Raw genomic sequence first — 17470 nt, 5'->3', positions numbered from 1 at the left:
GAGAACAGAGATAACAGATACCATCACCTAGATATTGTGATCTTTCGTGTGGTCTGCATAACATTGACTTATCTTGTTTTGTCTACCTTTCATTCAGCTACAGCTAATCAAAGCGATACAGCAACACTGCCCAAAGCACTTCTGATTAATTTAAGCAGTTAATTACATGCCTACTTCAATGCTTTCTTAAAATCTGCAGGACAAATAAGGGATAGGTTTTCTTTATGAGATTAAATTGGAGAATTATTAAAAGATTGCAGACCGCAACCGAAACTACTAATGAAGATTCTGGTAGATAGATGCAGATAACGAGTCGTTCTACATTGCTTCACAAAACTTTAGACCGGGCTACCTTCGTTCATCCACAGAATAGACATTTTTGATTATCCTAATACAGCTGCTATCTAATTAAAAAGCTTGACTGAATTTGGTAAATGTTAAACAAGACGAGATTTGGGGAAGAAGCTGATATGCTCTTTATGTTGTTAATATTGGTGCTTTTCTTCCGGTTTTTGACGAAGTCAGACACGATCCAAAAGACCGTTGACTCTAAAAAAGTGGAGCACAAGGAGAGGATTGGAGTAAGTATCCTCCCTTAGAGAGTCCCAAGCTGCTTAATATGTGGCTCGGCAGATGCCTGATATTATCGGCACTTGGTGCATATGACAAAGATTTCCATGCCCGCCTTGAAAGACAGGCTCGTAATATGAATGCATTTTATGTTGGATAGAAATAAATTGTAACTCTTCAAAATAGTGTCACTTCGAATGACAGTTGAGTTTTATACGATAGGTCGCAAATATCAGTAGGTATGCTCGTAGATAGATGAAAAGCAGCTCAATAGTTAAAGATAAAAGAATCTCCAAGAAATGCTAGAAACCTTTACTTCAATCAACCTTAAATATGGTAACATAAAGAGTTAATCCCATGTTCAAATCTTTGCTATTCAGTACTGCAAGTAAATAATCTAAGTGTTGTGAATTAAGTAATCAGAAGCCTCAACAGGCGTGTCTTAGTACTTCAATTTAATGCCATTCAGCATCTCACATTGAAACTCATGAAGCAAATACTGTAAAATGTCGCTTGAAGGAAATGTTGACTAATTTTATTATTTTTTTTATCTAACTGAACTTGAAATCGCGAAACCCAGAGCTATTAATTGCAATCTCCCCCCCAAAAAAATATGTAAGATCAGGAAATGTTATATAAGGTAAGAATGTTTCCCCGAAAAATAGCGAGCTATGATGACATTAAAATATTTATGTTCTTTAATAAAATACGTATATTTGTGTTGTGCTAAAAATCTTCTTTGAAAATTAATAAACTGCTAAAAATAGAATAGACAATTATTAAATTAAATTATCAATTAATCATGCAATTAAGTTCCAATTTTTTTTTCCATTTTATGAAGAAAGACCCTCCCTGCATTCATGATTTTGAAAGAAAAATTTTCAGAGCTGTCTATCAAAACTCTGTCATTTTTTTAATTTCTTTGATGAAAACCCATATAGTTATGCATCACATTACAAATGGATATAGTTCTTTTTTTTTTTTTTTTTTTTTTTTTTTTGTAATTTAAGTAAAGATTTTAGTTAAAATGAAAATTTTGAAATTAATTTTATAACAGATACATTGAAAATTAACATTATTTTTGAAGTTGCAAACAAAAATGAGCTTTATTGTTTACGATTGATTATAAGTTATTCAAAACGGGCCAACAGATGGAACAACACCATTCTTAATTTTAGTTTGGAGCAGGTATCTGTTGTATGTTTGGATATGAAAAATCCCTCATCTTCCTTATTTTTCAAATTCTTCTCCGAAGTGTGTTATATTTTCCAGAGTTTGGAATTGATTTTCCCTAGGAGAGCACTTTAAAGTTAATGCATCTATTAGTCAAGCGGAGACCTTTAGCATCTGCATAAATTTTGAATTTTTCAAATCTGACATCAAAAACGTCGTCACCCGAAAATAAGACTCTAACTTGATTTAATAGAATTGTTGCTGCTGCTTTCTTGCGGATTTTACTAGCACTGATGGATTCGGCCATTTCATTTGCAACAACCCAATAACAGGTAAACTATATTACAAAAAATAAGGGACAGCCTTATATTACAAGAATGCTATTCCGTTAAATGAGAAATACAGTTTTTTCCCTCTTCAATCTGATCTCGCGAAAGGCTCTATTCACGCTTTTTATCATATCACAGTAAGAAATATATTAGATATCTGCCTATTTTAAAAAAATAACAATTAGATGAATCTGTTTTCTTTTCTTTTTAGGTGGTCTGTTCTTCGCGAATAAAATGAGAGAGGAAGGGTACGTAACGATGCTGGACCCTTTCCAGGATCTTTTCGGGAGCAGAATGGGAGGTCTACTTTTCATACCAGCCCTCTGCGGAGAGGTGTTCTGGTCAGCAGCTATTCTGGCTGCTTTAGGTAAGTACGCGAGGTATTGATGTATTAACGCAATCACCTTAGTAGAAGTCGCCACATTACTATTCTTCTGACAACCATGCTCATAACAGTCCTTCAGCCAGACAACGCCGCCGCTATTTTCGTATGTGTTCTTTTTTGTTGTAATCCAAGTTCCCACGGTTTTCATTAAAAAAATGTGATTATTTTTTGCCTTAAGCCTTTTTGCCTTAGTTTTAAAATATGAGCTTGGGGAATTTGCCAACAATGGAAGAAACTGCAGCCAAATTTCTTCTATAATACTGAATGATTTTCTAAAGGGAACAACAAGGAAATGCGTTTACTCGAGAGCCGCTGTAGCCGAGGGTTGCACGAAGCCGAGTCTCCGATCTCTAACAGATCGCTGTGTACTTCGGGAGAAAAATAGACCAAAACAATTAAAGGAAAATTGGAAGAAAAATGTAAGAGTTTTAGTTTTTTAGTGTATAACGTAATCCTTATTAATAATTCAAATTTGTATTTTTAATTGCTAAAGTATGCTTTCTTTACATATGTGGATAATGTTTACCGAATCGATACTGATATTAACTATCGATAGTTTGAGAATCTCTCTAAACAAAAGGAGCTAAGACCACCACCTTGCACCCAATAAGTAAACTTTTACCTTTTCATCTGTGAAAAATCTCCAAATTGCGCCAAAAGGGTTGCGTTGATACGTAAGTACCCTACTCGAATCTTTTATTAGACAGATATCTAATATTTAAACTTTCTAAAGAAACAACCTTGTATTTGGCATAGATTTAGACAAAGAACTCGAATGCAAGGTTGTTTCTTTACTAATTTTAAGTTTAATTTTTTCTTCTGATCTGTCTAATATTTCGTAAAATTTCTGTTATTTTTAATTTTTTCCAGTTACCAACAAACACCTTGTCTTTTGGAAATCTAGAATCATAAGTTGTTAACGATTTTGTTCCAAAAGGGAAAATCTAGAGACTACACTGGTCACACTTATTGTTAATTATTATGCTAGGTAATATGAATTAAGTGAAGCAATAGAGTAAAATTTACCATCTTCTTGGAATTGAAATAGAATAACTGGAACTAAATAATTTGCGAGTAACTTAAAAAATAATTTGCGAGTCATTCATTAATAAAAATTTTGATTAATTAAAATCAAAGTATTTATTAATGAATAATAAATATTGATTTTGGTGATGAATTTGATAATAAATATTTTAATATCATTAAAATCATTTACAATGACTGGTACTCATATAAGTGGATAACAAATAAATCATTGATCTTCCCATCTGTCCTGGACACAGAGCGGGAGTTTTCCTACATATCTGTCTCTGATCATAAGTTATAAGCCTTATGATCATAAGTCTCCGATCATAAGGCTGGTAAATTCAGGTCGAAGTGGACGGGACTCCAGTCTCAGGCAGTGCCATCACATGAAGTTAGGCATCGGGACAAAAGTCCCATCATACGGGTAAAAATATAAGCAATTGCATAACATTTTTGGTGTCCATATCATTGATGTTGAGATGATGCGAAAAAAATAAAAATTTTCCACATGATGGCCTGAAACGCCTTCACATTTCCAACGAAATTAGTTATTCCAATTGCAAGCTGTGGCAGACCACTAAGAAATGGAACTGCTGCTGCGGGGGCGGAGATGTGACATCAGACGCAGGAAGATGGAGAAGAACTGCGGTTAGCTAACAGTTGATCCGTGACTGCTGATTGGAAGAGAAGGTAAGACAACAAGCCACATAAGCAGGTTTAGGGATGGGGTGGAAGACTGAATTCAGATCCATGCTTTTTTTGATAAAGGTTAGCACACTCGACACGTATTCGAGAGATCCAGGTTCGAGTCCCGGCGAGGGCACTTCTCATTGCTCATGTTTCCTGCTTTAAAAATACCCTAATGACTCTACAGGGTCGTGCCAAAAATACAGAGGAAGAGGGATAAAGCAATTAAAAGCGATATATTAAATATTAAAAATTGTATAAAATTACATTAAGAACTGCGTTCAATTATGCATGATACAAAGCACAGTAATAACAATAATAAAGTAATAACAGTAATAATCTTAGATCGGGCTACATAAAAATTCAGTAAGCGAAGAAATGCTTATAAGGTATTTCTCCCACTTCCCTAGCGTGCCTTCGTGGTGTAACGGTAGCACGCTGGGCCGATGTTCCAGAGGTCCGTGGTTCGATTCCCGCTGAAGGCGGTTGCATATTTTTCATCTTTTCTGCTTCCAATTAACCTAATGACACTACATGCTTAACAAATAATGCATTACTGCTGACAGTTAAAAGAATATATCTATTGTCCAAGTCGAGGAAGCACGGCTTCTGGTCTTCTTCCGTTTCGAAACAGAAGAAGGCAAATGCCATCGTAATTTAAGCTTTGTATGTAAGTATTATTAATATTCCTGAGAATGTTTTCGCTAATTTTACCATGTACTTCTCAATGCTGAGAAATTTAAATTCGTTGTGTATTGTTATATCTCATATGAATCATCTGCAGGGGGGATCTGTCTCAGTAGTATTTTGCAGTATTTGCAATTTTTTAGTATGCTTTTTACAAGCAGGACAGATGAGTGTGGGACGCAACTTGGTCTTATAGGTATAAGTAGCTTATAAAGATGGACACCAGAATTTTACCATTGGTGGTACAGCGCCGCTCTAATTATGACGAGGATCTTCTACACTTCTCTCTCTCTCCCACCAATTCACTTAAAGGAACTCGCCCTATCTGGGCTCTTACTATTTTAAATGCGCGTATGCCGCACAAACTCTTATAAACATCCATGCCTTTCTGGGATTCGAACTCGCACCCAACGATCACCAGCGAGGCTTTTTCAGAACATAATCTGAGTTCAAGTCATCCTAGCGAATATTACGGTATATCCTACTATAAAGACTATTTCAGCTGCAGAAATTGAAATTTATACAGATAAATCAGGGTTTGCGGAGTGCGTCGGCTGTGCCTTCGTTGTATTTTTCCATGGTATTGAAATTGATTACAAAACGTTTACTTTAAAACCGAGAAATTCAGTTTATCAAGCAGAATTGTTGGCAATTAAAATGGCTTTATCTTGGATCAAGAAATTATCCGTGAGGTATTACATTAATTTATACTCAGATGCCTTATCTGCCCTTATGGCGCTCTCCCGCCCCTTTCAAAAGAATAATATTGTTAATGGAATTAAGCACATATATTTAGAACTACGAAAGAAGCATATTTTGAATTTACATTGGATCAAAGCTCACGCTGGTCATTATGGGAAGGAGAGAGCGGATGCTCTAGCTAAAGATGCCGCTCTGGTGGTTGGAACCAAAAAGATTTCTGTTCAAGAAAGAAGACATGTACTATAATATATGACAAGCTTATTAGAGACTGAAAAATTTGTGGGAATCTCTCTGAAAGAAACAAAAGCTATCTAAAATGTTTAAAAAGTAGCAAAAAAAGTGTGAATATTAGGAGATGTAGATGTCTATCAAATTCTCACGGCACATGGAAAGTTCCCTGCTTACTTAAAAGGGTTCCACCTCCAAGACATTGATATATGTAAAGTTTGTAATAAATTCGTCGATTAAAAGCATTTCGTGGAGGAATGTTGCCTGGATGAATTTTGATAATATAAAGAAGATTTGTATAATAATAACTAATGGAAAGTAAAACACTTATAAAGATTTTAAACTTCGTAAAAAACACAGAAATGGAAACGACACATCTATATACTATTTCACCGAGAGTGTTTGGTATGTATGTATCTGCTTTACATATTTTTTTAGCTTTTATGTTTGTTTTGTGCGATTGTATGATCTGAACTCATTACCGGATGTTTATTGAGCTTATTATTTTCCGTTGTGTTATTTTTTTTTTGTTATGCTTTGTGGCTTGGCCATATGGCAGGTTTCGCCTGCTAGGTGGGCTGGGAGCCAATGCTTAAAACTAACTAACTAACTAACCCAACGATCATATTTAACCAAATACACTCATGTCCATAAATTAAGGATAATTCGGAGTCACGCGGAAATCGAACTCTAAAATAAATATATCACCTGTAAAATCACTACACACATCTTCAAGAATCATATGCAAATTTCAGGAAGTAACCAGATGACACCGATGGTACGTCACAATGACGAGAGTGCAACAGAGTGATATATAAGGAATACAGGCAAAGAAGTAATATTGTTCGCAGGCGCTTTATAAGCATTTCAGTGCAATAACAGAATAGTTATGACACAAAGGACGCATTTGGATGATTTTTTACATGGTAGAATTATCGGCCGTCTGGAATGTGGGCGTACCCAACTGGAAGTAGCATACGAACTTGGAATTGCCCAGAGTGTCATCTCCAGGCTTTGGCAACGATTCCAAGATGATGGTAATGTGAGTAGATGTTACAGCACAGGTCTCCCCAGAGTTACAACGCCGAATGAGGACCGGTGTTTGGCAGTTACTGCCAAAAGAAACAGGCGGAGCACAGCCTCAGACCTGTCTCGCCAGCTCTCTTCAGCCACTGGTACGACAATTTCAAGGCAGACCGTGTACAGACACTTAGGGCAGATTGGTCTATAACTCGTAGACCTGTCAGATGCGCTCCACTTACTGCAACTAGCTGTCGCCTGCGGTTAGCCTGGAGTAGAGAGCATGCATTGTGGACACCGCAACAGTGGGCTTGTGTGATGTTTTCCGACGAGTCCACGTTTAGCTTGCAGTCTGATTCTCGCCGGACTTTCATATGGAGAGCTCCAGGTACCCGTTACCACCAAGAAAATATCATTGAACGACACTGTTACGGTGGTGCAGGAGTGCTCGCTTGGGGTGGAATTATTCTGGGTTCCAGAACTGACCTGCATGTTCAAATTGGAACCATGACAAGCCAAATTTATCAGGACGTCATTCTGTAACAACATGTATATTTGTTTCGGAGCGCCATGGGCGCACAATTTGTGTTTATGGATGACAACGCCCGTCCTCACTGTGCAAACATCGTAAGAGAATGCGTTCAATCGGAGGATATCACCCGTATGGACTGGCCAGCATTCTCACCGGACTTGAATCCAGTAGAGCACGTGTGGGACATGCTTGACCGACGAGTTGCAGCCCATCAACCTCCTCTTACATGTCTACCGAAACTTCGGAGAGCGTTGCTTTTTGAGTGGTGTAATATCCCCCAAGATCAGATCAATAATTTGATACTCAGCATGCCTAAGCGTTGTACGGACTGTATTGCATCGTCTGGGAGACATACAATGTATTAACAATCATACCAACCATGTAATATTGGTTTTTTGTAAATAGGTGTTTTTTGTAATTTGCTCCAGGGAGAAAAAATCGCTACTTTTTTTAATAATATCAAACATATAGCATCTTTTTTTGCTCTTTACCTTTTGTTTAATAAATAAGCTTCACAAATAAGTAAAATTTGTTTTGCTTCTAACTTTTCCTTTGCCTGATTCTGCATTATCCTTAATTTATGGACATGAGTGTAAATACTGCGTTTAACGAACACGGGATGCACTTGGATTCACAGAAGTATACTAGAAACTAGCTATGATATATCTTTATTTCTATTAATAGTTGATATTTCATGCTCTTAGCTGTATCTCTCTACTCACTTGGGCTCCGTTTCCTGTTTGCTTATATTGAATCACCATATAAAGTAGCAAAAATATAAAGAGAGTACCGAAATCTGCGTATACATGACTCATATAAACATATATATGATGTAGCTCATTTGTAACTAAAATGGTGAATCACCCTAATCAGTTTAGTTTATTTATAGTGTCACTATTATCGAAGCAAGTAATCCAATTAGGAAGGCTTTGTTGTCCTCAATTAATCACGCTTTCCTAGGAATCGCATCTTCTGCACTACATTACGTATGTTGCGTAAGATAGCTGTAATTGTTTAAAAACATACAAATAAAGTAGAGAAATATTTTAGTAGAAAATGAATTACTCTCTAAATGTATGGCGAATTATGTTTTGCTTAAAGAAAATAATGATGTTTTTATAAATTAAAATTGCTTTCTAATTTAATAAAATATAGTCAATGTCATCAAATTTAACGTATGGCAGAAAAGATATCGGAAAATCGCTATAGGTTTTATTTCTTTAAATAATGGTTCTAGACACGAAATTTTAATTGACATATTTTCTCAAAAGAAGATACAAAATTTTATGAAATCAGTTATAGTTCTAAAAGTAAAGAGGAACTTCGAAAGATATATCTATTTATCAAATGGAGTAAATAGATCACAAATGGAGTAAATAGACATCTGTGATTTTTTTTGGTTTATTCATATTATGTTTATTCATTTATACATTTTCTTTTGTTTGACATTACTTTTTCATAGTGTTGTTCACAAACTTTTCTTTTAATATGCTTATCATCATCTCACAAAATTTTATTTTTATTTCCTCTAATATCTCTGGCTGCTTTATAATAGATATCTTTCAATGATTAAAACCTAAAAACGGTTTTTAAATTAAGCTAAAGTAACCAAACTTTTCCGAAGCGAGTCCCAGATCAGACAATTTAGGCAAAAAAGAAAAAGCAGAATTGAAGCACATGAAAACAATTAATGTAACAATCCTTAGTCTATAAATATTTTATTACCCTTAGAATGGGAAACATTCATGAATTCAATTTCTCCATTTCCTTTTATCGATTAGGAAAACCTTTCACACAGTTTAGCAATATCTCCCTTTGTGATTATCCAATATTTCACGGAATCGCTGTTACAAGAACATCCCCAAATCGAACGAGCATGCTCTGGCTACAACGCTGCTGTAGTGCCAAAGTTCACGGCAAGAGTTCATTCACACCTCACACGCGTCTAATAGTATTTAAAAATACAGCTCTGAACAAAACGTGCATAAAAAATTAAATAAATATTTACTCAGTGGTTTTGATAATAACCCGTAGGATACAAATATATAACATTAGAAAGCCAATTAAGTAATCAAGCAGTATACAGGGGGAAAAAGCAATACGTATTCTCAAATGAGTAGAGACTATGCGATGCACTTTTCAGACGCAACCACCGCTGTACAAGCAAGAAAGAAATCATTTAGTTGTGGGCAAGATTTTTCACTTTTAAGAATTTGAATCGTAATGTGATAAGAAAATTTAACATTTCTGTTGGTATATATTTTTTTTAAATTTTAGTTCTTATGTTTGTTAAAAATTAATTACTAATCTATATATAAATGAATCTTTGTTTGCTTGTCTTTATGCAAATCTACGATTTAATTCCGATCTTTATGAAACTTTCAACCTTCAAAACAAGAGGAAGAATTCATATATTTCTCAAAAACCAGCCCATGGGGTCCGCATTCTTTATATACATTTACCTTAATTTAACGAATTTTTTATTATGAACTCAGCGACTTAAAGCTTTTCGTTGGATAAGATATATATATTCAAATTTAATCAGAAAACTCCTGGATATAAAACAATTGCGTTGCCACTCGATTAAACGTAAAACTATGTTAATTTGTCTCAAATTTAATAAACAAACTCAGCTGTTTAAGAGAAATATGTTGCCACTACCCGAATTAAAATATTTTAAAGTGTGCTATCGTTCAGCAAAGCGTAAAATATTTAATTTTTCACGCATCACAATGCGTGTTATTGCATCACACGCAATAAATTAAATAGCATCACACGCAATAAATAAAATAGCATCACACGCAATAAATAAAATAGCATCACACGCAATAAATTAAATAACACGCGTTTTGTTTACGTTTTGAAAGTGAATTTGTAATAGTCGTCACAAAACATTACTTTAGATCTGAAACCAATTATGCCACCGAAACGAAAATCGATTGCTCAAGCATAAACGAAAAAGGCATCACGAGCTTCAGAAAAAAACGAGCAACGGAAAGCAAGACTGGAAAACGTTTGAATATGCACTGCTCGATCTGACGAACCCTGCACTCTGATTTAGATCTTGGTGCATTCCATTACGATGCAATATATAATTACAGTGTGTATTATAATTACTTGTGAATTACAAATTCACAACATCACACTTCATCCAAGTGTGATCTTGTGAAAGACGGATAAATTTTGCATGTATTGCAGAGTCCTAATATTTAAGAATGAAGCACCAAGAATGTATTGCGCGGATGAAAACATGAAATCGCCAGAATGAAATTCACCACCCGAACCATTATCAACCTTGGTATCTGGTGACACAAGCCAATCGAAGCATACGAAACACGCATACAGGAAAAACTTCATAGCAATAGCAAAAAAAAAAAAAAAAACACTTTCTCTAAGTAGAATAAGTATGCGAGGTGAAAGCTATTTAATTACTAAAAGTAACTAACATGAATAAAAGAATCGTCTGGAAATAAATTCATCTCACGTGAAGCATGCCAGCTTAAAAACGCACTACCCGCAGAGAGTCATCTCTCTACTACTTTCTAGGTATGCCACGTAGGTACGTCTCTAGGTACCTCCTTCCACGTTGCCATGTCTTTTTTATTAAAAGAATATTTCTTTTGTAAGCATTTGTTTCTAGTATGCACAGTTGAAATATTAACATTACCATTTGAAAAAAAAAAAAAAAAAAAAAGGCTCTTTAAGTGGAAAAAATCAGGCCTATTTCGTGTCTAAGTTGTACATTTAAGCCATTGTTTTACCGTTGCCCAACTCTTTTCTTGCATCGAGAACTTTTAAAAGTTTTTTCGTCGAACCCTTTACATTTTTCTTTGGAATATAATACATAGCATACAATATAATCATAATTAAAAATAATTGCGCGTAAAAACGTAAGGATAAAAATTAGAATAAGAACATAAATAAGTTTATTAGACTACTATTGTAGTACTTTTCTCATTATCATTATTTTTTATTTTCTAAATGTAAACAAGTTCTCGGATACAATTCTAATTTCACTAAAGTTAGATTTTAATTAACGTGATTATTGCGTTTGATGTACTGGTGCAATTTTTGAATATTTAGCATAAAATTAGTTAACTTAATTCTTTAATCGCTTCATTCAGAAATGTTCTTGTTTTTCGTAGTAAATTATTGACTTAACTAAAATCAACTTCCAGTAGATGAGAATAATGGAAGATCAATAACGTTGGTCTGGTAACAGTTTTAATTGGACGATATTTCTCTCGGATGACTTTTAAATTCTAAAACTTAACGTGCTCGTGTGCTATGAATAAGACCTGATTTATCTGTATCATAAAGCTCAATAAATAGTTAATCATGAATATTATTAAGCGCATCTTTTGTAATCAATTGGACCTCGTTATGTCGATCAATTTTCAGTGCATATTCGGCTGTCGATCCCCAAGTATCTGTGATCATCAATGACCCCTTTTAAAATTCCATCGACCCCCCCAGGGAGTCAATACCGACCTCGTTAGAAGCCTCTGGTTTAGATAGTTGGTTAACTGATAAAGTATGCAAGAGTTTATAAGCTTAATCAAGAAACTTACGCGAATGTCTAAGATGTATTAGCTCGTATTCCCGTTAAAAGTGGACAAAATGCCTTATACTTAAAACCAGTTGGCCAAGAGAAGTTCACTTATGCTTAAACCAGTTAACCCTAGAAGCATTCAGCAATCTTATTCACTTAACCACTGATGAATTTTGACCATTGTTCCGTTTTCCCTCTGTTACATGCGTTTCTAAGTCAGTTTTATTAAATTATTTATTATTAGATAGCTTTTTTATGTGGAAAATATTTTCATGGCGAAGTTACATTTTTTTCCACGTTTTCACAATTTGGAACATTTTTAAAGTAATACATTTGAAATTCTGAAGAAATCTAACTGTGCTATTATTGGGCTGTAGAATTATTTCCGTTCTAATACAAATATCTTCCTGGCTGTATGGAGTGACATTAGCAAAAGTCATGTCATCTGTTTACAAAATATAGAACTCTTTCGCGCTATCCAGGATTTCTAACTTTAAACTTTTCTGAATATAATACTGTAAAGCGAAAATTTTATACGTATGGGATACGATGAACAAAATTCAGAATTCTAATTAATGATTTTGTGCTTCGATGATGCGCTTTGAAATAAAGCATATTGCTCCCTATAAGGGCACTTGACATTGAAAGCTGTTGGGCTTTAGATATTAACCAGGCGATTCCAAGGTTGCTCTTCTGTGACTGTAATAACAATCTGCTTGGTTGCATGCCAAAAAGTGTTCCTTAATGTAAACATTTTATTGGAATTCAATATATGAAGTGCTCGCGGATGTCGTTCGAAATATCACTAACTACGAAGCGATCTCTAGTAGGTATCAAAGAAAAAATTTCTTTATTTTGCTTCATAAAAGTCGTCATTCTTGTTGTCATCAATGCCCTTTTGTATCGAGATTATCACTGGAGTCAATGACGCTGCTTAATCAATCACATTTTAATCTGCATTCGGCCACTTTCATATGTAGGCTGCTGAAGTTATTTAAAGCTATTCATCGACGTTATTAATTTCAGCTCTGAAGTGTGAGATCAAGTCATATTTCCCCGCATTCATTTTCATGGAATATTCGGGATAATATAATATCCCAGTGTTTTTTGCATTTAAAACACAAGTAAGGGGCATTTCAATGAAGAAATAAAGAATATTTAAGAAAATTCGATGTACATGGTTGCGCGTCCCGGAAGTTTAACGTCGTTCGAATAACTACTTGAGATCTTAGTTAATAAAGAATATTTTCAATTTTTCAAAGTGGATGTTTGGTAGGCTTGACGGCTAAAGTATCGCCTAGAAGCCGACATCACACCTTAAAGCACAGAACTTAAATCATTGCACATAGTAGCTTACATCACAGCTTGATGCCTAAAGTTAATATACAATGGCTGAGTTTGAAAATAATTACTGAATAAATCATGGATATATGTATATTATTTTCATAGATAATAAATGAAAAGTGTTTTGGTGAAACCGAGGTTCCGTGGGTTGTTCTGATAATTACTTAATTTGGTAAGATGTTGAAAAAGTATAAGGTATTTTTCCCGCCTTCTTAGCCTGCCTTCGAGGTGTAATGGTCAGCACGCTCGGCGCGTGTGAAAAATATGTTAAGAAATACGGTTTTTCCGATGTTCGATACAATAATTTTAATCTAATTCTTTAAAGAGAGTAAGACAGTTTTCTGGCTTAAAAAAAATACATTTTGCAATTTTGATTTTAAAACATACAGTTAACTTTTCTGGTTTCAAATATATATAACATGTTTAGGTTAAGTACTAGACGATTGTAAATTAAGATAAAACATGTAATTTAAAACAGACACGTCCCTTTTCTTAAAGAGACACTTTTTAAGAAATGTGTTTTTAAATAGCTTTTAACTGAAACTTATCAATTTGTTTTCTAATAATCATTCTCTATTTATGTCAAACGTATTATGCATAAGCATTTTTATTGAAAATTACGTCTGTTAGCAATAAAAATACTTTTCAGAGATCTGATTATTTAACAGGAGATACATTATGAACCTTTATGAAGCATAGGTCAACCTAAATGACTTCAGTACAAGAAGATCCATTTATTAATGAAAACAAAGAGAATGTAAAACCTGGATCCGTCATTGCAAAGAAAGCTTCAGTAAGGGCTTTACGATTTTCGCAGGATTCTCTTATAATAGGAAACTGAAAATAGAAAGATTGGGGAAAAATATACTAAACTCAACTCAGTGTACTGTCAAGAGAAAGTTTGTAAAGACATTAGGTATTTTGGAAGCAGGAAAGATGAAAAATTAACAAAGCCTTCGCCGGGAATCAAACCGCGGACCTCTGGAATACCAGCCCAGTGTGCAGAAAACCACACCACGAAGGCACGCCAAGAAGATGGATAAATATCTTATAAGTTTTACGTCCAGTATTTACAGAAGAAATTCCATTCTTTACCCCAGTGACCTTCAAAGACTGAAATTCAGCAAAAGAAAGCAAAGAGTCCGAAAAGTACTACTGCATTCCTTGTCAAAATGAAGACTTATATAGGTGTTTCATGTATACCTTTTCAGTGTATTCCTGTGAAGTTCCCTGATGTTTACAACCTAAGACCTATTGCGCTTTTGGACTCTTGAAAAGAGCTCTTTTTAATAGCAAACCCACCACGATTTATAGACTTTGGAAAATAGGCGAAGAGGAATGGAAATTTTACAAAATGTCCTTCTATCACGGACATCACAATGCAAAGTTATAAGGTTTTTCTCCCGCCTTCTTGGTTTGGTGGTCTGCACGTTGGGAGCATGGTTCCAGAGGTTCGTAGTTCGATTCCCTGCGAAGGCGTTGCTTATTTTTCAATTTCTCTTGCTTCCACAAAATCCTAATGTCTCTACAGTGGCGCCAACTAAAAGGGTGATGGATGATGAATCTGCTTACCCAGGATTTGGCGATTGTGTCCCCTAAAAATCCCAGTCGCCCTTTAAAAGGGGGAGTATATAAGGTGTTTCTCCCGCCTTTTTGGCGTGCCTTCGTGGTGTGGATGTCTTCACGCTGGGCACGTATTCCAGAGGTCCGTGGTTCGATTTCCGGCGAAGGAGTTGCTAATTTTTCATCTCTCCGGCTTCAAAATAACCTAATGTCTCTACAAAGTTGCAGTCCAGAAAAAAGGCTATTAGAATGAACATTTTAAAAATACTCTTTACATTTTAAATAACGGTCTCGAAGTTGCCCGAAAAATGTGTAAACACCCTCTGCAGTTTTCCTTTATAAATACCCGTCGCTTTCCTATAGTTGGAAAAACTAGAATTTTTAGCGAGACTCGAACCCAGGAAACGCCGCCCTACACCCATTCTCTCGTAATATGTGTTTGAAGATTCATTGACCGAGTGAGCGTTCGTACAATTAAATTATCTATACTATCCTAGTAAGGGCGATGTTAACGGAGACTAGCTGCTACAGAGATAAACTCGAGTTTGAATTCGAGGAAAATATGGGCATTTACAAGTATTTCAGGTGCTTAATGTATGCAGAAGAATTCTGCGTTCTGTGGTGCAGCATTTTTAAAATGAAATATATAGAAAAAAAACGCTGCAATAAGAAATTAAGATTTAGCCAAAAAATGACTTTATGTTTGTAGAGTCATTAGGTTAATTGGAAGCAGAAAAGATGAAAAATATGCAACTGCCTTCGCCGGGAATCGAACCACGGACCTCTGGAATACCGGCCCAGCATGCTACCGTTACACCACGAAGGCACGCTAGGGAAGTAGGAGAAATACCTTATATACTCCCCTTTTTAAAGGGCGACTAAGGTTTTAGGGGATCTAGTCGCCAAATCCTGGGTGCGGAGAATCATCATCCACAACCCTTTTAGTTCGGGCGCCACTTGTAGAGTCATTAGGTTAATTGGAAGCGGAAAAGATGAAAAATATGCAACCGCTTTCGCCGGGAATCGAACCACGGACCTCTAGAATACCGGCCCAACGCGCTACCGTTACACCACGAAGGCACGCTATGGAAGTGGGAGAAATACCTTATATGTTTACCGTAGGTTTTATATAAAATCATTCTAAGTTCTAAATTACATTTATTTATTTAAATTAAACTCCAAAATAAGAGGGGTTCTCTGAATTTTACCTTCCTAGGGTAAGACGTTAAAAAGTACAACGTATTCGGCCATCTTGTGTGCCTAACAGGCAAGTGCGTCGCCTTTTTTATGGGGGGTGATTTATTTACCTACTAACAACAATAGTTTAACCCTGTTTCTTAAAATCATTTCAAATAAATTCCTAAACTTGCATTCACTTTCTTGATGGAATTTATATTCTTTGTGCAGGAGCAACTGTAAGTGTCATCATTGATTTGGACAATAACACCTCCATTATTGCCTCAGCCTGCATTGCCCTCTTCTATACTCTCTTTGGAGGACTCTACTCTGTTGCCTATACTGACGTAATACAACTGTTCTGTATATTTATAGGACTGGTAAGTAAATTAATTTTTATTTCATATTTACCTCACAGTTACAGATCGAAAATGAAACGATTTTTTTGTCTTTCGTATTAAAATTAGGAACGACTTTCCCCTGCATCATTGTTGTAGCAGATTCATTAACTAAAATTTTAAATTAGATCGGATTTTAAGCTAAATTTTCATGTGCTTTGGAGAAAAGCTACGTCAGTATACTCCTTATTTTTCTAAATTAAAAAGTATTATAAAAACGTATTTTTCGCGCATTATTAACCTTTCTCTACGATAATCAATTGAAAAGAATTTTCTGGAGTAATAGCTATTCTTTCAATATACTATACTCACTGTATTTTGTTTGTGTAATTATTTAGTTATTTATTCATGCTTAAATTTGGCTTATAACCATTTTGAGTCAGGTTAAAATATATTTCGTTCTGTGCTTTAAAAATTTTAATTTGTTTACTAAAAACCAAAATAACTATATCTATATCTATACATATTACCTATATCTATATATACCAGGGATGTCAAACTCATAGGTATACTTGGGCCAAACATTAATCCTTCGTAATTGTTATATTTCGATTTGCGTTGTTCGTAATGACGTTTAATATTATATAACTTTGATACATTAATAGTATTATTACATATCAAGCAGATTATTTTATCTTTTATTTCACGGCTAAAATATTCTAATTCCCATTTTACTTGGAATATTCTATGTTCATCAGCGATTTATCGTTTAATTTTACTACCACTTGGTTTTGATATAGACATACTGAATACAAAGGGCTGGAATAAACACGGTTAACGTTAAAAAGTTAACAAAAATTTATTCTTTCCACAAGAGATAAATCAAAATGCTGAAATATTTCTTCAAAAATATTCTAACAATATCACAAAATGTCAAACGTTTAGCAAAAATCAATTCAAAACAGATAAACTAATTCTATCTCACAGCGAAATCGCTACAAATCAATCACAGCATTAAGTAAACAAACAGTTCGCTAGAACTACAGCTACTACTGAGATGAGTTGTTTGTTCTCGGCTTTTATAAGCTTTATAATTAACTTCTCGAATATACTGGAAGCATCTATAAATATCTGGATTTTTGTGGATGGCAACAGCAA

The 17470-nt window shown here is 34.8% G+C and overlaps 1 protein-coding gene across 5 annotated transcripts in view; it reads left to right on the top strand.

Moving 5' to 3' along the window:
* ChT (choline transporter) overlaps positions 1-17470 on the top strand; it is a 298521-nt gene that overhangs the window by 79746 nt on the left and 201305 nt on the right. For all 5 annotated transcript variants that reach the window (XM_085821703.1, XM_085821701.1, XM_085821702.1 and 2 more), the window contains exons 4-5: positions 2284-2439; positions 16206-16354. In XM_085821703.1, the coding sequence (XP_085677829.1) occupies positions 2284-2439; positions 16206-16354 (305 nt within the window). The remainder of the gene's footprint in view (positions 1-2283; positions 2440-16205; positions 16355-17470) is intronic.

This window comes from Stegodyphus dumicola, chromosome 8 (assembly GCF_044657685.1).
Source record: "Stegodyphus dumicola isolate Sdum_Otavi_A_Nest chromosome 8, ASM4465768v1".
Classification (NCBI taxonomy): Eukaryota; Metazoa; Arthropoda; class Arachnida; order Araneae; family Eresidae; genus Stegodyphus; species Stegodyphus dumicola.
The sequence above is the reverse complement of the archived record's forward strand: the minus strand, read 5'-3'. Positions and strand labels throughout refer to the sequence as shown.